The 27,546-nt window shown below is 27.2% G+C and overlaps 1 protein-coding gene across 4 annotated transcripts in view; it reads right to left on the bottom strand.

Annotated features, from left to right (window-relative positions):
• LOC107438593 (neuroligin-4, X-linked-like) overlaps positions 1–27,546 on the bottom strand; it is a 184,390-nt gene that overhangs the window by 47,831 nt on the left and 109,013 nt on the right. For 3 of the 4 annotated variants that reach the window (XM_071177467.1, XM_071177468.1, XM_043053860.2), the window contains exon 2: positions 8,190–8,339. In XM_071177467.1, coding sequence (XP_071033568.1) covers positions 8,190–8,339 — 150 coding nt within the window. Of the gene's footprint in view, positions 1–8,189; positions 8,340–18,295; positions 18,405–27,546 lie in introns of those variants that run through there. The other variant, XM_071177469.1, reaches the window with a different exon arrangement.

Here is a 27,546-nt window from a genome sequence, read left to right on the forward strand (position 1 = left end):
TTAAAATCTATCGGCTTACGTTTTCTACTATGTAAATTAAAAACACTATAAAAATAAACGGGGCAGTTGCTCTGTTATTATATATATATATATTTCTATTTAAATTTTACGTTTCATTTTAACACCAGCTAATTTTGATTAAATAGCGAAGGTTCTTAAAATATTAGTATACTGTTGCTTGTTTAGTAGAATTTGAAATCAAAGTTTCAACATCGTTTTACAGTTAATAATTTTTCCCCTTAAATATTGTGTAAAAAGTGCATTGTTAAACACCAAAAGCTATTTTGACATATATTAAAGACGGATTTACTTTAGTGAATTATTAAGTGAGTGACGATCAATGACATTGACTGATGTCACAATTTTCCTTCACAGTTTTATATTTTATTTCTTTATCAACCTCCAGATTGTTTTTAACTCTGACCTTTCAATTTCTTAGTTCAATGTATACCTGTTGCGTTTTTCTGTTAATCGTGGGTGGCAAACAGGAATTCGTCCACCGCCATATCTATTGGCCTAACAAAAAATTTTAAAATTTGTGAGGAAAAAATGTTTTAGAATTTAACCAAGAGTTTTTGTTTTGAAAATGCTTAGTAAAAGCTTTGTTTCATGAATTGACTTCAATATTGTATGGCTTTTACGTGTCTTAAAGTTTTTCCTTCAAACTGGTGACTAACTTACTACATAACAATTCCTTTGGTATCAGTAACAAACTGATATTAATACTAAACATCAGTTTATGAAAACGATGCTTTTAGTATCAGATACATATTAATCGTAATTTATAATTTGAATAAAAGTGGTGGGGGAAAATTAATAAGGGGAATTTCGATTCTTTTCATTCGAGCTAAAAGGTTATATGGAATTTATAAACTTACCTTAGATTTTAATTTGCTAAAAACTAATTTATAATTTTTGTCGTAAAATAAAATAAAAGTTGAGCAAATATAAATGTAAAATGTAACCTGCTTTGTGGTTCAATAATTTAGAGCTTCATCTAAAGTTCTAAAAAGTTTTGAATATTTTTTTTTAAATTAATTTTAATAAAAAGGAATGTTTGAAAATTCGAACTGCTATGAAGTATGAATTCTCACGCAGAACTACATCATTGTAGATCATTTGTAACACTAATAGCACCACCAAAACACATTTATTAAAAATCTATGATTATTGATTGGTGCTCTAGCGTGAATGAGATCCATTAGGATTTTATAAAACTTGACTCATCGGTCGTCATAGAAGTATGCTGCAACTTACCCGAGGAGCTTAGGCAAAAACGTAATAAAAAATAGCCTAACAACTTATCGTTTCTTGTCTTATTTCATACCATTGTCAACCCGCACAATGAAAAAATCACTACACTGTTAGAATTTTTATTCTGAAAATACGGTAAAATAATTGGCAGCAGTTTGTCCATCCAATTAACAGTAAGGCTTACGGTGAAAAACAATTTCTACCCCTACGATTTGAAACCGTTTACAGCTAGATGGGTTATAAAATCATGAATACAAAACTATACAGTTTTTTAACCATTCACAACTAGCTAGGTTTTAAAACCATGAAAAATAAATTTTACTTAACGTTGGAGCTAGGCGTTTTGTTAGGAAACGGGCTTTGGGGAGTGCAGGACTCTGAAAATTTCACGTGAAGGAAATGAAGGAAATAATGTGGTAACAAGGCTAGCCTTTCACCTCACTCGAAACCCCGTTCTGTCGGTCAGGAGAGTGACAAATAAGCCCTCTCGAATATAATATGCACCCAGCTGCCAAAAACAAAGTTGCTTCATTAGGTGGGTATAGTTGGTGTAATTAAATTCTCAGAGCTAATAACGGTTTTACAGTTTGAATACCATTTTATTTATGGTTATTTCACTGTTTTGTTCGAATATGGTAAAATAACAATTAATTAAATTGTCACTTAATCATTTCTTACGAGAAATTTCTAACAGTGTATGGCAAAACTAATGGAATTGGATCTTCGTCATTCTCCAAAGACTACTAAACCTAAGCCTCACATTAATGCCACTTCTATCTAAATGTAGACATTTTTTTGAATAGGGAAGTAAATTTTTTTCTGAAAATGATATGAAACTGGCACTCCAAGAATTCATTGACTAATGTCCGTATGGGTTCTATCTCACGAACTTGAAGAACTTGCTGCTTTCATGGCAAGTGTTAAGTGAAAATATGGGTGCATGTTTTGATGAATGAAATAGCTCCTCATGAGATATTGACCCAACTTTGTATTTTTTTTAACAAATTGCATAATTGATTACCCATCTTGAGTTTTTTAATACTATCTACTTATGAAGAAATTTCTGCTCAGATCTAGTCACATAAAAGCTATCCTATATTTTTGATGCAAAACTGCTTTTCTGTCATCCAGCATGTTTTCTAAATTACGCTATTTTAAATTTAGAGAATTTCTCAAAATATACATGTTTATTATTAGTTTAATAGAAATCCTATACAGTTCTAGACATGAAAAATTCTATAATATTTTTTTTTATCTTATATTTTTTTACATTATTATAATAACAAAAATTTCGAATCATTGTAATAAAATCTATTCAATTTATTGAAATATAATGCTTCAATTTAACGTATGCAGTTATTATATATTGATTGCTGGGGTTCTTCAAATTGCACTTATTTTCCTGTCAAAAAATTTAGTACAACTTTACTACAATGCATTTATTATGCTACATTAGTTTAATATGAACATTAATTTAAGAAACAAATTCAAAACTTAACGAAATACTAAATATTCTCGACTGTTATAAAATATTTCACTTGTAATGGAAATTTCAATAGAATAAAACAAACTACAATTAAATAGGAGTATCAAAACAAAGTATTTTTTTTATTATCTATATTTTTACTCTAAAATAACTTCATCGATTAATCTATTATTATATTTTTTATCATTGCTTAGTATTTTTCTGTCTGTGCACTTTTGTTAATAAATGATAATGTTTCATTTATTTCTTTAATTTTTTTGTTAGAAAAAAATTGGTAAACATCTGTCACCTACTAGGAAACCATTTTTGTATATTTTATTTATATGTTTTCACTTTTGTCCCTTCCATTTAAAACATATGAATTTCTACCGCGTTAATCTAAAATCAATGTTTACGAATTTCGAAAAGGTCTTTTGTTGTAGTGTCGTTTTGAAAAGTTATGATGTACTTCATTTGTGACTGTCTCTGCCCGGGTAATTTCGTGGATGAATGGGGATTGAACAATTGTAAAAACAAACGATAGAGGGCGCAGTTTGTTATCAGCAATACCGTAAACGACTTGAACTTTTTTCCAGTTATTGTCATCAACACATTTTCTTCTATACATTAACAGGTTTTTTTTCGATTTATTTTTTATAATGTTATGTCGCTTGTAAAAAAGTAAGTGAATAAAAAAAAAGTGTAAAGGAGATGGCGTTTTAAATTTCATGGTATTGAATATCCTTCTTTTTCTTTAGGAAAAACTTCAATGCCAACTTAAATTACTTTTTGTTCGTGAACTTATAAGTAGCCATTATTTTTTTTTGTTTCGATTTATGAATTCACGGTCTTGGTTTTGAGAAATAATTTTTTTAGGGACTTTTAGGATGAAAACATAAAACATAAAAATAGTTTTTTTTATAGACGTGAAATAATAATAAAGGATTCTGTAATTAAAATATTGACAGTAACCTATTTAAAAAAATCACTAACATAACTGGTATTGTGTAAGAACAATCTGTTTGGAAGCTGATAATTAAAAGAAATTATACTCTGATTTTATATTTTTATTATTTCGCATGCTTATATTCATTACTTTAAGCTTTCCAATGAAAGAAGTAAATGTTTTTCTTTTTTTTTTATAAAAAAAATTTATTTTGTTTCAGTAAACTGTATGATTATCATTGCCTAAGTTTTTTGTATACTAAGAATATTTAAATTAAATTTAATTCAAATAAAATGTTGCATGACATAATGTATGAATATGAAAATATTTTATTTGAATTTTTCGGTAAAAATAAGAAAAATGATAATTTCTTGAGAAAGGAAATAATATATATATATATANTGATTTTTAAATTATTGTCGTTATTTCCTCTTATGCTCCACAAACTCCTACACACACGCACACACACACACACACACATATATATATATATATATGTATATATGAATTATATTGGTATTTGACTTAAAGTTTTGCATACAATTTTGTAGTGTTCAGTACTTATTTATTGATTGCTTTTTCTCACTCCGTACGAAGAAGGAGATTTCATCAATTTATATTTTAATCGTTATAAGAATATTAAATTTAAACATTCCTAATAAGATATGATATTTATGGACAGGGGCCACAAACAATACTTCGTTGTCCTCAATTTTAATTCTATGAAATCAGTTAAAAAATTTATTTTTAATTTATTTAAATATTATATTTATATTTTTAGTATACAGTTACAACAAACGTAGTCTAATTTGTTTCAGTATTTATTGAAAATATTAAAACAGTTTCACTCCAAATTTATTAATTACCTTTGATTAATCACTTTAATTAATTTAATAATCAGTTTGAGTTTATTTCACGCAAATAATAATTTTATTTTAAAGATGGTGATTTGTTTGTCAAGCAATATTTTGAAATATATTGTATTACTTGCTTTAGCAAGAAATCATTGTCATCAATATATCTTCAAATATTTCTTTCGCACGTAAACCATAATATTTTGTAAGAACCCAAATTATTACCTAGTTTCGGAGCTCTTTTGCATATCTGTAAAGCTAAGTCTGAAGTAGTTTTTCTCAGCTGTCTTCTATAATTTAATATTTTAAATTTCTTTGCACATCTGCAAAGGTGATTGCTTCAGTAAGGGAAAAGAATTGATCACCAGTCCATGCTGGTTTCAAAGTTGAAGGATATGCTGTTTCCCTGCGCATAGCTTTGTCATTTGTTAGTTAAGCAAATACTACCATTTCGATAAGAGATATAATTGTTTTTCTTAACGATACGCAATTTGAAGCAATTCAGTCATTTCAGTTCTTGTAATTCAGTTTTTAAAAGATTTTTTAAGATTTTGTTTTCAGTATAACAAAGATTCTATTATGTTTACATTCCCGTCAGGAGATCAGTGAATTTATAATATTGCGCAAGTAACTATTCCTTGGGCCAATACTGCATATGAAAATAATAATTATTATTTACTTTTAAAAATTGCTGAGTTAAGGGTAAAATATATTAAGCATTCAATTATAGAAAATTTTGCTAAAACTTTCAAATATTATGCAAATTCAGCTTCGAATTTTACGTCGTGTATTTAAACCGCTTAAAACTTAACAGATCTTTTGGCTTACAATTTCAGTCACAGAGGAATCACTTAAAATTCACCAAATGATTCACTTATTCTTTTTCGAAAGGGAAACAAACACAGACTTAATCCCGGTATTACTTGCTTTTAAATCAAAAAATACTGCTGGAATCGTGCTATGTCTTATTAGTTCAGATTTTTCTGACATACCTAATGAAGCCAAAAATTCCGTGCCCCGTTTCGATTTCGTTGATTGTGTTTAAAAGTACGTTACAGTTACCGTTAAATAAAAATGCCTCCTGCAAAGGTTAGGGAAATAACAACCGCCTTGTTAAAAAAGAAAGAAGCTGTTCGGGCAGCGTTCCAGAAAGACTCCCTAGATGCATTTATTTTCAAAGTTTTGGAACAAGAATGTAAATGGAAGTGGAAGTAAAGAATGTTGCCACAAAATCTTTACTTGTCGCAAATGTTGTGGCAACTATTTTTCTTCCGTTTTCGTCATGTTTTTTTTCGAACGAAAGTTTGAGGTTTTCTTCCCTTTTTCAAATATATTCTAATCTGGAATTTAAATTCAGATCATCATACTGCTTTTTTATAAATAAAGTAGAAAATATTAATTCATTTGTGTTCGAATTTTTAACTTTATTTTAAGTTACAGATAAGTAACATTCACATGCCCTTTTGCTTAAATTAAAATCAATTCTCAAAAAATGAAATGTATTATTTCCAGATTGGGAGAAATTAACTGCATTTTATTTACAGAAATAACGAAAATTTAAAATTTTGTATTTCATAATTTAAATTATTTGAAACAGGAGATATAGTGATGCAAAAAATTATTTTACATAATACTGCAGAATTAACAAACAATTTTAAAATAACACAAATTTACTCATAAACTCTGTTTGCATTCTTAATTTGCTTAATTTTATTCTAGATTTATAATTGAATTATTTAAATTTTGCTTAAATAAGTTCCATTTATCTATATTTTTATTCTTTTGAAAGAGCATTATTATAAACAAAAGATAAAATGTTGAAGGAATAGAATTTAAAGAAACGGAATAAATTTGAATTTTTTACTATTTATTTAGAATTTCATTATATTAGTTACATATTTGTAGAGTCTTCCAGAAAACAAGGAAAATATATTTAAATATTCCTAGAAAATATTTCATGGAAAATAATCAAATAAAGAACTATGCATTACGAAATCGAATATCATTGTTGATAAATTTTAAAGCGAAAAATGTTATCTTTCTTTTTAAATCGCCCATTCACTGTTTATTGTATGAAAAGTACAGTTTTTATCAATCGTTTATGTCAGAAACCTATCAATGAATTACTTTCTGCAATGTTTAAAAGTAGTCCCTACAAAGACTTACTCTGTTCTATCATAAATTGTGTATCTTGCATTTAATTTATTATTTTTCACAATAAGTTGTTTAGAATCTATAATTGAATTGTTTTTACAATCGCGTTGTTAATATTTGCTTCTTTTTACTCATGCTGTTTATAAAATTAAACAATTGCCGAGTGCATTCTCATGAAAACCTAAATGTGTCCGATGAAACTATACTTTAAAAAAATTCTGTTTAATATTCGGCATCAAAGTTGCCAGTGGTTATCCGTATGCTACGGGGGAAAACATGTTGACAGAAATTTCCTGTAACAAAGCAGTAAAGGAAATATAGGCACGGGCCAGATATTTTCCGTATGGCAGGATACGGCAGAGAAATTTGGCATGAGTAGCGGTATACCCTTGTTCAGTAGTTCCGAAATGGGATTCAAACCCGAAACCATCCTGGTATGAAACCAGCAGCTTGAACACAATACTAGTTGGTCGGCATCTATTTTAATGTACCAAATTATTTGCTGCTTCTTTGATACTAAAGTTTTTCGTATTCAAAACTGAAAAAATCAGCACTCAGTAGATATAATCGGTATCTATGTCTACAGATTTTATTTGTTGATGGAAGAAATTTCTCTTGTAACATATTATGACGTAGTTTCTCAGTAAATTTATATAGTTTCAGACAGCCGAATTTTTTGAAAGAAAATTACTGAATTATGCTTTTCTAACTGAATTTTTTTTTGTAAAGGAATTCTTAACTTTTTTCAATTAAAGAATAAAATTTTCAAAATTTCACTAGTTGTCAAAGTTTCAACTAATAACCTAAAAAGCAGCGTTAAGGAAACTAATTTATGTTACTGTTAAATGTTCAAATAAATGATTCTGAAAACACGAAACAAAAAAAAATTATAATAAAATGGTAATCGTTTTGTACATGAGTACTGAATGTATATGAGTAAATGAGTAAGAGTGGATGTATTTGCATATGAGCACTGAAAATATGTGTTCAAATTGGATCATTTGGAATGAGTCTAAGCCGAGTAATTTTACTTCTGATTATTTATTAACTTTTAAATTATCTCAAGTTGATTTTATTCTCAGTTTAAAAATTTTCGTAATAATGCAAATAATGCATTATGTGATTTAACATAAAATCACCTTACAATGAATTATAACCAAGTATTACCTTAAAATTAAATGTAATAAATACATTATAACCACAGCATTTTTCACTCCTAAAAAGTATAAAAGCATTTGCATTATCATTTTTAAAATGATTATATAGTCAATTTTTAAAACAATATTTCGTGTAAACAATTTTTCTGTCGTTTTTTGGTTCCATTGAATGAAAAGTGTATTATTAAACTTATTGTAATTGAGGCTATTTTCGAAATATATGTACAAAGCACGATTTAGCAATTCCATCAAAGGTAGCTGGATCATACTCTGCGTCCTATTATACGTGAATCTCGGCATATATGGTAAGCAAACCGACTGACCATTGACGGGGGATAGGAAAAGGCATATTTACTTACCTAATACGCCTAGTCGATAATTTATTGTTACAACTACGACTCCCCCAAAGCTCGCTAATACACTTCCATCATAAGGGTTACCAGAATTCCAATCATAAGATTCTCCATGTATATAAACCATCACTGGTAATTTAGTTGGCTCCCGACCAACTGAAAAAGAAGCAATTTAAAATTATATTTATGCATTTGTTATTTAAAAAAATGCATATATTGGAAAAATGAGTTCTATGATAAGGAAAATCTGAAAGATTATTGAGGAAAAAAACATTCATTATGTACTTTGTGAAATAGAAGCATTTTGAGAAAAACAAAAGCTTGGTTTGCTAATAGATATCAAGAAATATAAGATACACTAAATATAATAAATATAAGACACGTTAAACATCAAAAATGATTACTTTTAGTTTGTTCCAGAACTTATTTAATGACTTTAATAAAATATTTCGTATCGTAAGTTGTAGTTGCCACTATTTATTCAATTGGATAAAAGTTCAAATTAAAAAAAAGTCTCGTTAAACACTTTAAACATGAAAATGATTACTATTATTTTGTTCTATGATCAATTTAATTATTGTAATAAAATGCTTCGCAACATGAACTTTAGTGACCACTATTTATTGAAATGAATAGAAGTCATGTTAAACATTTTTAACATGAAATTAACTACTATTATTTAGCTCTAAGATTTTTTTAATCACAATAATGAAATATTTCGTATGGTGAACTGTAGTTGCCACTATTCATTTACATGAATAAAATTTCAAGGCAAGAAAAAGTCACTTTAAATATATTTTAGCAAGAAAATGATTACTATTACTTTGTTCTAAGATTTATTTAATCACACTAATAAGATATTTCGTATCATGAATTGAAATTGTGACCATTTATTCAAAGGAATGAATAAGTCATGTTAAACATTTTAAACATGAAAATTATTACTATTATTTTTTACTAAGATTTAATCACACGAATAAAATATTTCATATCGTGAATTGTAATTGCGGTAACTATTTATTCAAATAAAAAAGCCACGTTAAACATTTTAAACATCAAAATATTTACTAATATTTTGCTCTAAGATTTATTTAATTATAATAATAAAGTGTTTCGGAACGTGAGTTGTAGTTGCGACCTTATTAAATGACTGAAAGTTCAAGGCCAAAAAAAAGTCGTTAAACACTTTAAACATAAAAATGATTACTATTATTTTGTTCTAACTTTTATAAAATTACTGGTCTTTTTTATCTTGATATTCTAGAGTATGCCATTAAAATCGGTTATTCGGTGAAATATACTTTTCAGTTTCGTATTTGTACTAGGCATTATTTTTTACAAAATAATGAAAACTAGGATTTTGAAAATCAGAATTTCCGGGAGTCCGTTACCATACGGTAAGGTAATTTCACCAGATTTTTTTTTCTCCGTGTGACTATGAACTTTAATTTTCAGTTTGCCAAAACGTAATAATTTGGCCATATTCTAAGTAATTAATTTCAGAGTTTAGATAGAAATGCTAACTTCTGTAATACAAACTGATAATCGAAATTACTTGTCTCCCGTCAGTCAATAAATAAAGCAGTTCGAACTTAAATTGTAATAATTCACAACTACTTATTTACACAGTTCCATCTTAATTTCAATATGTCCCACTCTGTTTCCTTTTATAACTTTTAAAAAAACGTGTTAATGAAATAAGCATGTGCTTCACAAGCCTTGAAATGCATATGATAATTTATTTTTTGAAAGACAATGATAATACAGATGATAATACATATGATTATACAATGATAATACATATGAATACATATGATGTCAAGATCATTATTTAAAGAAGAACTTGCAGAGATTTTTTTTATTTTTACGGAGTATTAGAAAAATGTACATCAAAGTCGCGAATAAGCTTTACTATTATACGTATAATTAATTGTATTAAAAGTAATTGTATTAAAAGCAATTGTAGTGTATTAAGTAGTAATTAATAATTGTGGTAATGGTAGTAATTAATAATTGTGGTAATGGAAGTAATTAATAATTTTAATTAATGGTTGTATTAATTGTGTGATTGTAGTAATTAGTAATTGCAGTCATTAGTAACCGTAATAAAATATTAGTAATTGTAATCGCTATTCATCTAAAAAGGAGTAATATTGGCTGTTTCGCTTAGGACGATCAACTTTTTTATTATTTAAATAAAAAAAAATTAAAATTACTTTAATGGCTCAGGGAATAAAATATATTCAATACACCATAGCTTTTATTTGGAATATAATTTGGTTAAGAATTAATATTTTGTTGTTGCAAAAACTCAATAATAATGGAATTCAAACATAAATATAAGTATGAATCTTATGCTTATTTATCTTTTCCTTTTTAGAAATAAAAAGATTTTTGGAAAAACATTTTCACAAAATACATTTTAAAAACATTATAAATACATTTTCTCTAAAATAAGCATTCTAGAAGTAATCCAACAATAGAAAACTACTTCTTTTTCGTACTAATGGTAAAAAAAGAAAGAAAAAAAAAGGTTTGTTTTCGAAACAAAATTTTTTTGATGTTAGGAAGTTCAGATGGGTCTATTTTCCCCTACTAGAGTTTTCCTTTTTTTTTATTTTTATTTTTTGTATTATTTTTATTTTCACATTAAAGTTGCTTTTTCAAAAATACTATGAATGCAAAATAACAGAAATGCAATATAATATTTGTTTATAACGCATAAATAAATCGTACTATAATTTATTTTATAGTAGAGGCAAAAAAGAATTTTTTTTGAAATACATAGGGAATTAAAATTCACATTATGGTAGAGTTTTCTTATATTTTAAATCTACATTTCAACTATTTAGCTCGGAAAGTATCGATAAATTATTTTAGATTATATTTCTAAAAGTATTCGTGAGTGAAATTTTTTTTTGTCTATTCTAGCTAATTACTTCATTGTGATCAAACATCAAATACAATATATCTAAAAATTAACCACAAAGCAACTGTACAAAATGTGATGAAATCTATAAAATTTGGTCTTACCCCTTCAAAAATAAATAAATTAAAAATAACTATGAAAAAGTAATTTTCCTATAATTAAAACTTTATTTTATGGAATCTTTAACTGTAATTTTGTAATAAGTATTACAGTTATAAGATAAGAATAGTTGCATAATAAAGACAATAAAGCTAAAACTCATCACTGAATGAGATCATAAGACCTTCAGAAAGCATACCGAAAGAAATGCCAAATTGAATCTTGAAAATAAAATTTTTATATACTGTACTGTAAAACTATACTTTAAAACTTATACTACTTTAAAACTTATACTACTTTAAAACTTATACTACTGTAAAACTTTTATACAGTAAAACTTGTGATGCATTATCTCTTCGAATTTGATGCTGGAATTTTAATAATGCAATTTAAAGTACGTATAAAGGCTCTAACTACAAAAAAAAGAAGAAAAAAAGATTGCAGCTTACGTGAATTATTTTCGTTTCAGAAAACTTCAATGCTGATGAGCTTAGGATATCGTCTGGGGAGTGTTTAAAATTGAGTACAAAGTTGGTGTGAATTTGTTATTTTCTCAACAATGTCTTCTGAACAAAATGCAAGTTTTCATTTTTAATGTCTACTTTGTGATAAACATCAGTAATTTCTTGATATAATAAACTTAGATTTTGAATCGAAACAAATGGGATTGCATGCTTTTATGTTTGGTATTGTATAAATAAAAGTATCGATGTTTACTTTTATTGTTTGTATCCCTGCATGCAATAACTTCGTATGTACTTACTTCCCGAATATTGCCGAATTGCCGGATATATTAGGTATATGTAGAGCGCTCATGTTGCTTAAAAAAGAATTTTGCAACATTAATGTTATTTCAACATACTATGTTTTTGTATCTAGTTAGTAATTGAAGAGGCTATGTCTGTCTAAAGGGAGAACTCCCGTAGAGATTCATCTGAACCCGTTGTGGTGACTGTGGTAACGAGGGATAACTACATCAAATAGGGGTGCAAGGTCACTGTTTTGTAGGTTTTGGGTCGGGTCAGCCAGAGAAAGGGAATATTTTTCTTCCTGATTATTATTCTTCCTGATTATTTTTCTTGATGATATTAACCCTAGAGTGAAGAGAAGCTGCCCTCCCTGAAATGCGCTATTCTTATTTCCATAGCAGCAGACGGCTTCAGACTTTGTGGCGGGGGAGTTCTCATGATATAATAACTATACGGATCTCGGAGGAAGGAGCTGCAAAAGACGTTCCAGGTGTTGGTGAGGTTATAGATCACTGATTAATCTTAAAATACTTGTTCTCATTTAATATTTTTATTCATCTAGAAAAGGCGTAGCGAAGAATTGCTCTCTTTAGTGATTAAATTATAATTTGTTGGTACTTGATGGAATAGAATTCCGCCTTTACTCTACATAAGAAAAAAGATTGATGTACTTTAAGTAAGATACTTAATCTTGGCATCTGACAATTAGTGTCAACAGCAATACGTTACAGAGATCACCTTTGAAACACCATGTTAAGCATATATGGGTGATTCTCACGAAACATGACAATTCACTGTCCCTTGCTCCAAGATCTAATACTCTAATACTAGAAGAACTTTTTTTTAAAATAATTGATAAATAGAATTACTGTTAGCATTTTAAAATGACTTTACACTAGCATTGACTGTTTTGTATGCTTAAAAAATTTAATTGAATATCAAAATGTCATTTTCCTGGCATGTCCCAAACAATATTTCCAATAACAACTAGCTTCAAAACTTCCCATAAATTTTTTAAAATCGATTTTTTCATCTTATCCTATGTAAGCATTTCTGGAATATATGCAGAGGGTATTGTTTACTAAGACTTCGCTTAAAATAATTTTTTCTGTCAATAATTTGTTTGTCCCATGAAAATCTGTCATTTTCCTGGCTACTTTTATTTAGTGAATTATAACCAAAATAGATAGCGCCGGGAATCAATATCTTATGTTAATAAAATGATTAGATACCCTCCTATCTGAACATGTCTTGTTGCATGAATAAAGAACCAATTTTCTGGCTCAAAATCTATTTCAAAAAAGTTTTCAAGGTCAGTAGGTTTTTATGCTGTCATTTTCCTGGCTTCTTGAAATCATTGATGACAAAAACTACATGGATTCATCTGAGTTATTTTAAGAAATACTGTTGTTTTTTGCAGAATATAAACGTCTTCGGCCAAAATATTAAATTAAAGTAAAGTTATATGCTACAAAATGGCGAATTTGTCATTATCCTGGCTGTCATTTTCCAGGCTTATGAAAGCAAGGACATTGAAGTGTTACCAGAAATTCTTTTTAACTGATAATACTATAAAGAGGGAAAGCAAATATTAACCTAATACCATGTTTATGCATGATTGTAATATGCTTGGATGTAATCAAAGTTATTTATTTATTTAATGATTGACTATTATACACAATTTTATTCTGTACATATCAGCAACAAAATTTTTTTTGCTTCTTTCTGGAGTGGATAAAAAGAATTAATTTAAGCAATTTATGGCCCATCTAACATAGAGGCTTAAGTTGAGTTACTTACTATTAACTTAAAATGACTGTTTTTTAAACTTCCAAGGTAATATGTCATTTTCCTGGCATTCAAGATTTGGTGAATTTCCATTCTATTTTTTTTCTCGAACAAATGTCAAGGAACTACACTGCTGTCTAAAAGATATTTATAAGTGTAGCTAAAGAAGTATACAAATAAAATTTTAGATAATTTTGAAGACTTTAAATTTGAAGAAATGTTTTGGTCCGAATTATCATGTTTCGTGAGAATCACCCTTATATGGCATAAAATTTTTGTGATTAAACTTATTTGAATTGAAATTTTCTAAAAAAAATTGCATTGATACCTCACTCACATTTTTTTAAACTTTCAGGCATAATATTTAAAGATTAAATTGTTAGAAAAGTGCAGTAGACTTATCAGAGCGTTTAGATTCTGCATGTTCTTCAGAATTTATGTTCCGTTATTAAATAAAATTAAGTTTCAGATAATACTTGAAGAAAACACTCTATTTGAATTAATAACAATCATTCATAAGCATAAAAATGCAATTTTATAAAAAGAGTTACTCAGGCGGAAAAATATTTCAAAAGTGATTTACTATTGCTTGTGATAATGCAATTATCCTTACAAAATCTAATGCATTTATAGATTTCAAACTAGATAATATGTGTATTTTGCACTAATTACTTTTAAACAAGTTTGTTATATTTGTTCTGTGTTGCGTATGATTTTATTTTAATTTTTTCTGGATGCATAATAAAGTTCGCATATCTCAAATTTCTATCCAACCTTTTAATACGGTGATCTAAATAAAATATTTTTAGAAAATTAACATACGTTTTTTTACAGTTTTAAATATTGAAATTTTTATAGTTCATAAATTTTTTTACTGTTTCAGTGGTTTTGAAATTTTGTATAAATTTAAACAAAATTAATCTATCTTCTTCTGCAAATGAAAAAGAAAAACTGAAATGCTAAAGACGAAAGAATAGTAGCGAAAATGATGCAAAAAAGAATTTATACGAAATATTAATTTTTTTTCAAAGTTTAACTGTTAGGAAAAATTTATTCTTGATTTATTTTAATTTAAACGTAAACATATAGATTTGAGAACAATTGTGTAGCGTGTTTTTTGAGTACTGCAGTCTGCAAACGAGGGATATACAGCTACTTCAAATCATAATATGAGCCAAATCGTAAAATATAACTTTAATGCAAGTTAATTTAGACATAAATATTATACTACAGTTGCAAAATAAATTGTGCTAACAATTCTGATTGTGTCCAAAATTCGGTTTTAAAATTGCACCTAATGCTTTAAATTTTGCCCACATTTATAATAATGTATCATACTGTGAAGTCCTACTTGATCATTTGTCCTTTTTAAATGAACACTGAAATGTGTTTTACATTCCTACAGCTTTGGGTCAAAAAAAATTGTAGTAGATAAAAATTTCCTAATTAGAATCTATTCAGCTAAAGATTTGAATAATTTTTGATTTTTTAAACACTCGTATATTTTAGATTAACAAGTATTTATGAGAGTCAGCTTGACACATTTGAAAAACGCGTTGCTTGAGCTAATTTATAATTTATTCAATAAGCATATTATGTTTGCATTTATATTCTAACAAATCTATTTTAAATTCATAAGCAAGAACAGTTATTATAAATTCTTCTGGCAGAACATTCCATAGCAACATTCCAACAAAGCCAACATTCTATTGAATACCTTGGCATTCTATAAAATGTCTGCAACTGCCTAACAGAGATTGTTTCATTAATCCCATAATACACCATAACACTATTTAAAACCATACTTTCGAATTAAAATAAATAATTTTATAAATATAAACAACGTATGATTAAAAACGCAAATTGAATATTGAAGCATGCAAAATTTCTGATGTACGTGGTGCATTTTAAACAGTGAACTTAGATGGGTTAAACCATAACCGATGACTAATTCTATGAATCTACTCTAAAAATCTGCATTTGTATAAGTCATTTGGAACTATATTTTCGAAGGTATGGACTTTGAAGTAATAAACTAATTGTGACATCTTTTGACATTACCTGAAGAGCCTTTTTCATTCTATAGAAAGCCTAGTCATAATGAACTATTCCTAGGAAAGTTATGAAATAATTCTCACAATTTATACTCTGCCCAAGTATACATTCTCTAAAATGTCAAAATAAGATATACATAAGAATGCCGGCGTTTTATGTACTTTCAGTAACATAAATAATATGAAATATTTTAAAAAAATAATTGTATTATTTATTTGCTCTTATGTATTTAAGGAAATAGATTGTCAAAAGCTTTTATAATGAATGACGTAGTTTGAAAAAAAAGAAGAAAGAAATACTTAAACAAAAAAGGGACACGCAAACAGCTTAATATTTATTTTTTTGTAAATGTGGTTCAAAGCTCATTAAGAGTTTCCTTTAGGTGAACGATGAGCTAGTAAAGAGAAATTCTTTGATAAAAATTGAAATAGTTTTCCTTTTTTATTTTCCAAGACAAGCTATGCATATTAAAATGAAGAAAAAAAATGAATAAAATATTACTTCTTTAAACTGAAGCATCCCTTTGGAAGCTATAAAGCATAAATTTTTTCTACCACATACTTTTTTTTTTAAAAAAATGTTATTTTTGATCCGAATTCGTGAAATAAAAAATAATCAAAATGAAATAAGCCTCTTTTTAGCATAATGTTATAAAAAAGTTTTTTGAAATGCATTTAAAAGTGAAAAAAAAATCCAAACTGAAAATGAGGTACCAGGTTATTTTGGGGAAAAAAAGAAACGAAATCAGAAAACGTCTGTCAACTGCTTACATTTGAACTGAGGTTATAAGAAAACTTCACTCAGAAAAAAAAGAGTTTCATTATTGCTTCATACGGTTTTCATTTCAAGACGAAGATTTTGACAGGAGTTTATTTCACATTCTTTTTCGTTTTTTACCCTATATTCTGAAACTGAATAAAATCAAAACTTTTTAGGATAAAATTTAGTTGCTTCCTATTTAAAAACCTTAATAAATTTTTTTAAGCCTATAATTTAAGAAAATGCTTATTTTAAATTATCATTAACCATCCTTAAAGTGTTTTTTACAATGGATTTTAAGAGAGATAAATATTATGTTCGAAAAAAAGTATGACCATTCTGCGTAGCTAAATAAGCTTAAAGTCATCATTTATTACATAAAATTAAAATGTGCTTGCTATGTTATTCCTCCTTTAAATTAATGTTGGCCACTTGAAATTGCATTTTAATTACGGTAAACTAATTCACTTGTTTAAAGTTTATTTTAATTTTCTTATATTTAGAGAATAACAAGTTTAATATTTAAATAATCGAACCCTTCTTTAGTGTTTTACAAAACTTAAATTGACGACAATCGTTAACTTCAGTTTGCATATCGATTATTGAAATATGTTTTAAAATTCAATTTCACAATACTTATTATGTATCTCAATATTAAAAAATATATTGTAAAGGCCGGCTGCCGTCTACACTGTTTGGGTGTTCAACTTAACGTTGCATTTTATTTTGTTGCACAAAAACTATGAGACTTAAAATCTAAAAATTACAAAAGTGTGTTGGACAGTGTGAGGAAATACGTCGGAGTAAAAAACAATTAACATTCGATAATTTTTTTAAGAATTATTAATTGTTAAATTGTTGGAAAAAATACCATACGGTCAATTATCTATTATAATTGTCTATTTCGCAATGATTAAAATATTAATAAAATCTTGTTGTTTCTAATGCCACATGAAAAAAACGTCAAGTCTGACTATTAAAACCAAGCAAATTTAAGGCAGAGGTGATGGTACCAAGTGGATTTAAAGCAGATTTAACATGCACCAGTCAAAATTTACTACACTTTTCATACCGTTACTCGAACTCATGACCTCTTGGACATGGCCCCAACCCCCTATTTACCAGGCTATCCCGGCCTTTAACGAAATGCTCTTACGAATAGCTAAAATAATAATATATTTTAAAACCAAAATGTTATGTGTTTTTATGGAAAATATTGATGTCTAAGAGGAAATGAACAATAATAAATGAAAATTAATTACTGAGGTAGCTAAGCTGAGAAAACAAGTTATTCTTTTGTTAAGGACATTGTAAGAAAGTTACGAACTTACTTTGATTAATTTGAGTGGTTANATAGATAGATAGACTTTGTATATATATTTATATATAGACTTTATATTCCATTATATCCTCTTGAACAATTTGTCGATAAATTTTATGAAAGAAAATAATTAGAACAATATTTCATAATATTTTCATTGATTTCAAACCATCGAAACATGAAATTATAAAAAAAAAATCTACAAAAATATTACAATTATTCATAAGCATAATTTTTTTCACTCATTTCCTAGTTTAATAATATTAAAATATATAATTGTTTTTAGTGTGATTTTCAAATTATCAAAATCCATATAGAAAAAACTATATTTTATTAATATTTGAAAATAAATTTCCCCCTGTCCTAAAATAAATTACTATATTTTTCATTAGACCAAATATATGAACTATACCTGCGCATGATATGCATTCTATCGCCATCATTCCTATCCATCACAGAATTAAGACTTCTTAAAATATATCTACCCCATCTGTTACCATCACCGTCTCCAGCAGATTGATAGGGATGGCTTATGGTCTGAGGCAGTCATGTCACGTGACAACTAACCGTACGTCTTTAGCATCTGCCATCACCTTCCCGAAAGAATCTTTCTCTTACCCATCTTCTTTTCGATTATCCGATAAACCGATGGCAGAAGACATTAAGGGGCAGAAAAGAAAGCAAACTATTTAACGACAGGAGCGTAACAATCGTGGAAAAGCGCATGTAGGGATTCCGGATGGATCGAAGTAGGTGAGTTATAATTATGATAACTTGTCGTAATCGATTATTTTGCACTGACGGCTGGAATATGTTTGCGATGCATACATCATTTCGTAATAAATGTAGTTCTGATTAACACATGGTGCAATTTAGAATAAATTAAAATGAGTTATTTTATCAAAACAATTCTGCAAAATGATATAATTTAATTCTATAATTCAATAATTTAAAGGCTTTTATGATTGGTGTTGGTTAAAATTGCTTAATGTTTATGCAATCATTTCTATCTTATTTTAATACTAGCAAACCACCACATACTTTTGTGGCCGCAAATCAAATAAAAGAGAAAAATGCAAAAAGCAATACATTCAATCGAATAAGGCTTTGTGATCAAGGATGGATCTACAAAATGAACAAGCAATAAAATGCAAATAAACTCTTTGAATAAATCTTCATTTTTAAAAGAACACAATTTTAAATTAAAACTTAACAACTGCTTTGTTTCAATTAATTTATGCGTGTTTTATTCAATACGCTTTAAATTAACAAGTTCTTCTTTTGTTAAGGAAATTGTAGATAGGTTACGAACTTACTTTGATTAATTTGTGTGGTTATAATTTAATATTAGTTTGAAAATAAGTTTTCTTGTAAAATGTGCTAAATGCGTGCATATAATAATATTTTCCTCTTGCCAATACATTTTTTTTCCAGTTTAATATTTAAATTTGTCCCCAATTAGATAAATTTCTTCCCAGTTCCACAAAAGTTCAATTTTTTTCAAAAGCTTAACTCATTTTTGCCATTCTTTTTTGAAAGTACAATGAACATTCCTCTTATACTTCTTGTTATATACTTCATAATATTTGCAATTTAGCAATTCTAATTACGTGTAAATATTTAGCCAAATATGATCATTTGATATTTTACTATTTATCATCATCAAATTAAAAAATAATGTGTTATAACGCTAAAACATTTATTAAGAAAACTTAACTCTCGTTATAAGCAACTAAAAATAAAGATGCCATGGTAATAGATTACTATTTATGTATTTTCGAAAGATTTATTTTTCCTAATTAGATATTTGTATAATTTTATATAGTGACGATAACTTAAATCTATCAAATCTTTGATATCTTTTAAACGAAAATCTCGCAGATATTTAATCAGAATAACAATTTTTCTCAATCATAAAATACCCACGATAAAAAACATAGCGAATGTTTGAATTGACCCTAATATATTTGCTGCTAATACTGACTATTTGAGTACCATGAAAGATAATTTTGGAACAGGTTTTAATTCACTGAAGATATTAAAAAAACTAACATCAAAGCATAAAAATTTGTATATAAGTTGAAATGCATCAATATAGAAAAAAATATATAAATAAGAAGTAAAAAGAAGGAAAACATTTACGCGCTGGGATCAAAAAACGAACTAAAGCATTTTTTTTAACAAAAAAATGAGTCCATAGAATTTTCAAAGTAGCAGTTACAGCTTGAAAAATTTATCGCCATAAGTTTAGCTTTGAATGAGATAGGAAAATTAATTTCCTAATTTTAATTTTACTTTTGATGTATTCGCTATTTTGTTTCCTTCATTTTTACTTGTCCTAATTTTGTAAAGCAAATATTTTCAGTTTTAAAATGTTCTAGACTCAAATCTCAATTTCTTTTTCCTTGAGTTATATTAGTATATATTTTGTTTATTTTTAAGAGCATGATCAAAACGAAATTTCAGACATAAAATATGAATGAGAAAAACACTTCAATAATAAAACTTTTAACCTTTTTTGAACAAAAAAAAACTACATTGTAAAAAATTCTGAATCAAATTTGCCGTAATAAGTACTGGTACAATGATATGATATTCTACCATGAGATCTATTTTCAGCAGAACATATAATGGAACAAAAAATCTTATTCATCGTAATTTTTACAGTATTAATTACCTTATAACCACTGAATAAGACTAATTATATGAATATGAATATAAAAACTACAGTATGGAAGATTTTAAGGTAGAAACAAATTTGTAAAACAGTTTTTACGGAAGATGCACCCAAAGTGCCGATATTTTAAGCAATAATTTGATCCCGAAATTTTTACAGTGTGCGGACCTCTTGTTGCTAAAATATAGAATTGCAAAACATTTACAACAGATTTTTAATTTAAAAATTTAGATAAATCGAAATATATATATATATATTCTATTTCGAGCCAAATGTATTCAGGTTTTAGTCTTTTTTAATGGTTTTTCGATTTAAACAAACATGGAATTTTGTAAATGTTTTATGAAACTGTGTTTACAAAGAGTTATATCAATGCTCAAAATTTTCAAATTAAGTGACTTTTAATACTTTTAAAATAAAATTTTCAAAACTTTTCCTTATGCTCAATATTAATAAGATTTCATTTCTTATTTATATATACGTGACAGTTTGTAAGGTTAAAAAGCGATAATGCATTATGCGGAGTTTGGAAGGGTGCCAAACTTTCCTTACCTCCAAAGCTTTCAGACTGATTTTCGATTCCCTTATTTTTCCTCCCCATAGCTTTATCGTTCCTTCATCTTGTGACAATACGGTCCAAAAGCTCGACTTTCTCACCCGTAAGGAAATCTTCAAGAAGAGCTTTAAAATAAAATACCCGAGAAAAAAAATAAATCTCAAAGATGGGAGGAAAGACGATTTTCGATTAGTATTCTTGCAGAAGCAAATATTTGTTATTTTGCCAAGAATCGAATGCATTTGTTTGATAAATATCCGGATTCAGCTTTTCAATTTGTCCTTAATTAATTACCATTTAGTGAAAAAAAATATTGAATTGAGATTTAAATATTTGGTGATAGCATTAATTTCCGTAAATGTTGGTTGTCTCTCTTGTCAATACTGAATTTTGTTCGTTTCTAATTTTAAAAATTACTTGATTTATATTATATATAACGATAATGATTTGAAGCAGTGCTTAAATAACTGCTAATTATTCAAAAATTACCCGACAAGGAAGCAGTTGATGGTAAAAATGACAAATTACATATAAAAAAGAAATATTTAATATATTTAAGAAATATTTTCACTTAAAAACTAATTTAATAAAGAATACTAGCATATATTCAATAAAAATAATATGTTTTCTGAATCATAAGGAAAAATATTTTTAATACATTTCATAAATATGTCTTCACAAGCATTAAAAACTTGACAATAGTTTATTACCATTCTTTTGCGAAAAACCTTATAAATCATTATTTGATATTGCAAAATTAAAAATATAATGTTTTTTAATCACCAGTGAAGATTTTTTCTGCAGTAAACACTGAATTCTCACCACGTTCTCTAATGAGAAAATAGTGCCTTAGATAGAAAGGTTTTAAGTATTCTGCCCAGAGAAGATTAAAAAAGTGTTTGGAAGATAGAAAAAAAAGTATTTTGAAGATAAAAAAGTGCAGAGAATAAGGGAGAAAAAAAGAGCTTGGAAGCTACAAAAAATATTTCTACATTACATACATCAATATATCACTTATTTGAAGAAAAAAGCAATTTATAGAGAAACGCATTTTATTCTGCTTAGAGTTATAAGGAAATTAAAATACTATTTGAATCTAAAAAGTAAAAGTTTGCGCTTATTCTACGGAAATTGGATTTAAGGGTATAGACTATTGGATTTAAAGAAACGCTAGACCTAAAAATTCAAGAAATGTCTGAATAAATTGTTCCTTTTAAAAAGAGATAAAATTTATGTTCATCGTTTGTTATTGGCATTTCTATCACTACCATAGAAATTAAAATTATCATTACATTAGCATGTTAACGTTGTTTGCGCATAATAATGCGTTTAAATATTATTCCTATATTAGGAATATTTTAATATATNTATGTTTGCAGCAAATGCAGTGTTTACAGCATCTTTGTTTCAAACTTTGAGTTTTCAAGCTTTTAGTATGCATTTATTTATGTACTTTAAAGCATTTCTGTAAAAACTGCAGGGATAAAAAGAAGAATCTCAGTTTAATTACAAATATTTTTGTTGCATGCTAATTAGCTTCTTGTTAACAGAGTTACGACAAATAGATGTTTTTTCCCCTATGGATTTCTCCAAAAATACTTTTTTTCAGGAGTTTTAGCGCACTATTTTCAAGCAGTCGACCATGCAGTGTTCTGGGTAAAGGCTACGGCTATCATAGCTTTAGTCATAGTTCTGTTCTCCGTGTTGAAAAAGATGAGTGACAAATCAGATTGCAGTTTTTCCAATCTTGTTTTAATTGGCCACTTTCCACTTTAAGATGATGTCCAGGATTATTTCAGAGACGGAAAAAAGTTATGTCTAAAAGATTCGAGAAGTAATTTGCAAATTTTTACTGACTTCATTTATATAATCTTACTAAGTCCCCTTTGAATACATTATTTCATTCCTGCAGTTTTCACCTTTCAGTATTTCCAAACGTGATTATATATGCACGTTCATTTTCATATCTGATAAATGATTATACATTTTTACTGTTTGATGTGTAGTGTATGAGTAATAGTGAGTAATATTTCTTCATACCGACAAATGGCAGTCGATGTTGATTAATTATGCTGGGTATGCAAAAATGCCATATATTGTGTAGGAATTAACTGATAGCAGTCAACCTTTCGGTCGTATTTCTGATTTGTTTGATGTGCTCTTTGTAATAAAATTGTGGTTGTTTTTTAAAATCAATTGAATGGATTACTCAAAGTAATTGACATAAACCTACATTCCCCATAAATGAATCAATACTTCTTATGAACTAAAACAATTCGAATTTAATTTTTTTTCTCTCTAATAAAATAAAATGTTCTAGACATTTTTCTTATTTCTTCTAGTTTTTAAGGAGGTCAATAAACTAAAAATACTTTTCAAATCACCAATATCTTAATATATATATATGCATTACAAATGAAAATGTTTGTGTAAATTATATTGATAGAAATTCAATAACTGTGTTTTATGAAAAGATTTAGAACACATTTTCTCAGAGATTCTTGTGTAATAAACAAAATCCATGTCTAAAAAAATATTTCTTTTAAAAAAATAAAAAGCTGTGTCCAGTTAAAATAAAAACTGAATTCCCTCAGGAAACTGATGTTAAGTATCACTGCCGTATCAACAGCAGGGAGATATGAAAAATTGAATCGGAAAAAAAAACTAAATAAATTGGAAACCCAAAAAAATATTGTAAAGGGATTTTGAAATCAAATGGAACGCTATCTTTGTGTTCTGGTTATCTTCCGAATATTTTTGTCCAGGAAAACACTAAGCGGAACATATTTTTTTCCTGAAATTCAGCCGACTGTTTTCAAAGTTACCCCGTTGTGGAGTCTGATTTCAAATAGTATAAAGCGGCATTTTCCTCGGCTCGATTCCTCCTCCCCTTTCGCTTATTTTATTATATGCTTTACTGGAGAAAAGAAAGAAAAGGTACATCCTTTCAAAATATTATTCTATTCACGGTGCTAGTAACAGAAAATAGCTTTTAGGGAAGTCACTTTGATGCTTTTGCAAACTTTCATTGAATAGTGTATATCCATTTACTAGAGATTTGTGTAGGCGAATAAGTCTTGTTTTAAGAACTATGTTTAGCATTAAGTTAAAAAGGAGGCAAATACGATTCATAGTGTGAAATAGAAGAACAAAATATTCATTTTTCAAAACATTGTTTACATATTACTAAGAAAATATTTTCCATTTTAAGAATTTGGTAACATAGAATAAATAGAATATGTAGAATAGGTTTGGTATGAAGAATTTGGTTCACATAGCAATTCATATTTGGTATTTGATCATTTTTTATAACTTATATCTACAATTTATTTACTGCTACAATTTATAACTGATTATTACGAGCATAAAATAGAAAACTAAATGAAAAATTTGAAAAAAAAATCATTCAAACTACTGGTGTTTTACAGAATTATCAATTGATATTAAAATGTAAAATATGTTGATTTGATTTAAACAATAATACCGAATATCATTACCATTATAGTTATTATTATTTTTTAAAAAAAATATTTTATGGCATGAATTAAAATTCAGAGCATAAACAGTTATAATTGCTTTACATTTTTGCTATTTGCAAATCATAGTTTTTTAATATTTGTTTTTTACCAATTAGTATAGTTTGTTTCTATATGCATAGCTGTTTTGAAGCTATTTGCAGAGACAAAATATTTTATCTAAAATATTCTTTCATTACCCATTAAGAAATTAACTACTAATTGCTAAATTTTAAATTCGGTGCAAAACACAATAGATAAACACCTTATAAAAATAAAACAAAATTGCTAATTGGCAATCATTGCCCAAATTGTGAAGATAAAATACGGGGGTCAAGTTTTTTATAGGCAATAAATGGTATTCTCAACAAGCTATTAGTGACTAATGGTGTCTTAAAATATTTGGTTCAAAATATAGAGAAAACAAGGAAGAAAATAGAAAAAAAAATTTCTTTTTTTCTTCTTTTTTAAATTTAAAAAAATGGGAATGAAATTAAATAAGGAAAATATATGATCTCGTTACAAGCTAAAACGATTATATCCGAAACTTTTTTATATATTATTTCCGTGTTTTCTCTATATTTTTAATTTCTTTTATGATTTCTATGTACTTGCAGCTTATGCGCAGTGAATAAAACCTATTATATATTTTTTTAAATTTCCATCGTTAATCCTTGTCGACTCAGAACTTCTTAGAATTTTAACTCCTGATTGCTATATCATGTGATCATAACTACTCATAAAATTAGCTCATTATTACTACTCATAAAATTATTTCTCAAAATTTTGTATTAATATAGTTTGTTTTGGTTATATTAATATACAAATAGGAATCATAAATTGTGGCTATATTAGCGTTAGCTGACGGATGAGATTATAGAGTTTTAATATTTTGTTTTCTGGCTCGCTTTTTAAAATTTTTACAATAACATTCAAAATAAATTTGTTCCTTTTGCTAGTTTTTCTTCTACTCCTTTACGTAATGTATTTTCCTTTTTTATTTCTTTCCTTGTTTCGTTTGCATTTTTATCAGGCTTTTTTGGATTTGTCCCGCGTCTTGATGCGGGGATTTAATGATTTTCCAGGAATATTTTTAAAATGCATATCTATATCTGAAACATATTACAAAATGTGAATAGATAAAAGTAATTTAATTCTTGTTCATAAAACCACCCTCAAAATTAAAATTTATGTTTCCAAAAAAATAAATAATAACACTGTCTTTTAATCGTGAAATCCCTATATATGTTTTAAATAATTATTTTCTGTAAATTTCTACTTGACTGGTAATATTAGCTCAAATTTTTTTAGAATTTCTCTCCTACAATTATTCAATGATAACAGCAGTCTCTTAATTAACTCATTTTTCGTCGATGAATGTCATAACAAATATTTAATCAAGAACTAAATTGAATTATTAGATTAATCCTTACAATTCGGCCTCAAATGGAAGCAATAACTTCAGTCAACTATGCACAAACCTTTCCAGCTGCGAGTAAAGTGGATGGGACTAAATCACTAGAATTTGATTTGCTGTTAGCACTTACTCTTATGTGTATGAGCTTTAGATAGCATTTGCCTATTTGTGGATATAATTTGTCCTTTAGTGAAACCTGAGTATAGGCTAGAGAAATCCAGTTTCCTGAATAGGACTGCAAATATTATGACGTTTCTGCAAATAAAGGAAATGAGTTGATTAATGTTAGGAACAGGATGTTGACCATTTACTTTTTGTCAGGGCAATATTATTAATATTTCCTTTTAGTTTTATTGGCATATGATTGTTCTAATCAATAACAATTTTTTTTTCTTCTGACGACATTTTTTTTCCTGCTCGGAAATAAAATTATTTCGAGATATCTAGATTCAGTATAATTGTAAAAATAATTCAGAGTAAGAAATTTTAACGCTTGTTCAATAATTATTTTTTTGAAAAAACTTTAAAAGTCTAAAGGATTATTAAAGTCATTAATTTCTGCTTCATTTAGAAGTTGGTATTCAGAAATAAATGAAATTTTGGGTTGCGTTACATCTCTGTATTAAATTAAGCATGACTTGGGCTATAATTGAAGCAATAACTTCAGACAACTATGCACAAACCTTTCCAGCTGCGAGTAAAGTGTATGGAACTAAATTATTAGAATTTGATTTGCTGTTAGCACTTACTCTAATGTGTATGAGCTTTAGATAGCGTTTGCTTATTTGCGGAGATAATTTGTCCTTTAATGAAACCTGAGTGTAGACAAGAGAAATCCAGTTTCCTGAATTGGATTGCAAATATTATGACGTTTAAGAAATTAATGTAAATGGATTGATTAATGCTAGATACAGATTTTTTAATAAATTAGTCTTTGCTGGAGTGGTGCTATATTTATTTTTCATCGTTATATTATGGTTAATATACATAATTACCAGGGTTTTCTCATATAAGTCAGGAAAATTTTCGGGAATTGCAAGTCTAATTTTTTGCTGAAAACATTTTAAAAGCTTCAGGAAAAAAAATTTTATTTTTAAAAATTTTAACCTAATGAATTGTTTAATAAAATATTAACATATGATTTAAAAATAGGTATTCAGTATTAATTAAAACTTTTTGATTTCAGAATTTTACTAAAATTGAGGAAACCTACTTAAATACTTTATGAAAATAGTTCAATTATCAAAACTATTTCAGGAATATTTCATTAGCAATCTCGACTAGTTTAAATTTCTTATGCATTTATAAAGTCATACTTATGTACTAAAAAAAGTGTAATATGAATCATTATTGCTATAAAAGGAGAAATTACTTTTTATAAGTATTTAGTATCCTTTTTATTTTACATCAGTATTTTACAATTTTGTCTAGAATAAATTCTGATTATATAATGTGAGAATCGACTATTATGCACAATAAATATATTGGTCGTTGTAAT

This window comes from Parasteatoda tepidariorum, chromosome 2 (genome assembly GCF_043381705.1).
Source record: "Parasteatoda tepidariorum isolate YZ-2023 chromosome 2, CAS_Ptep_4.0, whole genome shotgun sequence".
NCBI classification, from domain to species: Eukaryota; Metazoa; Arthropoda; class Arachnida; order Araneae; family Theridiidae; genus Parasteatoda; species Parasteatoda tepidariorum.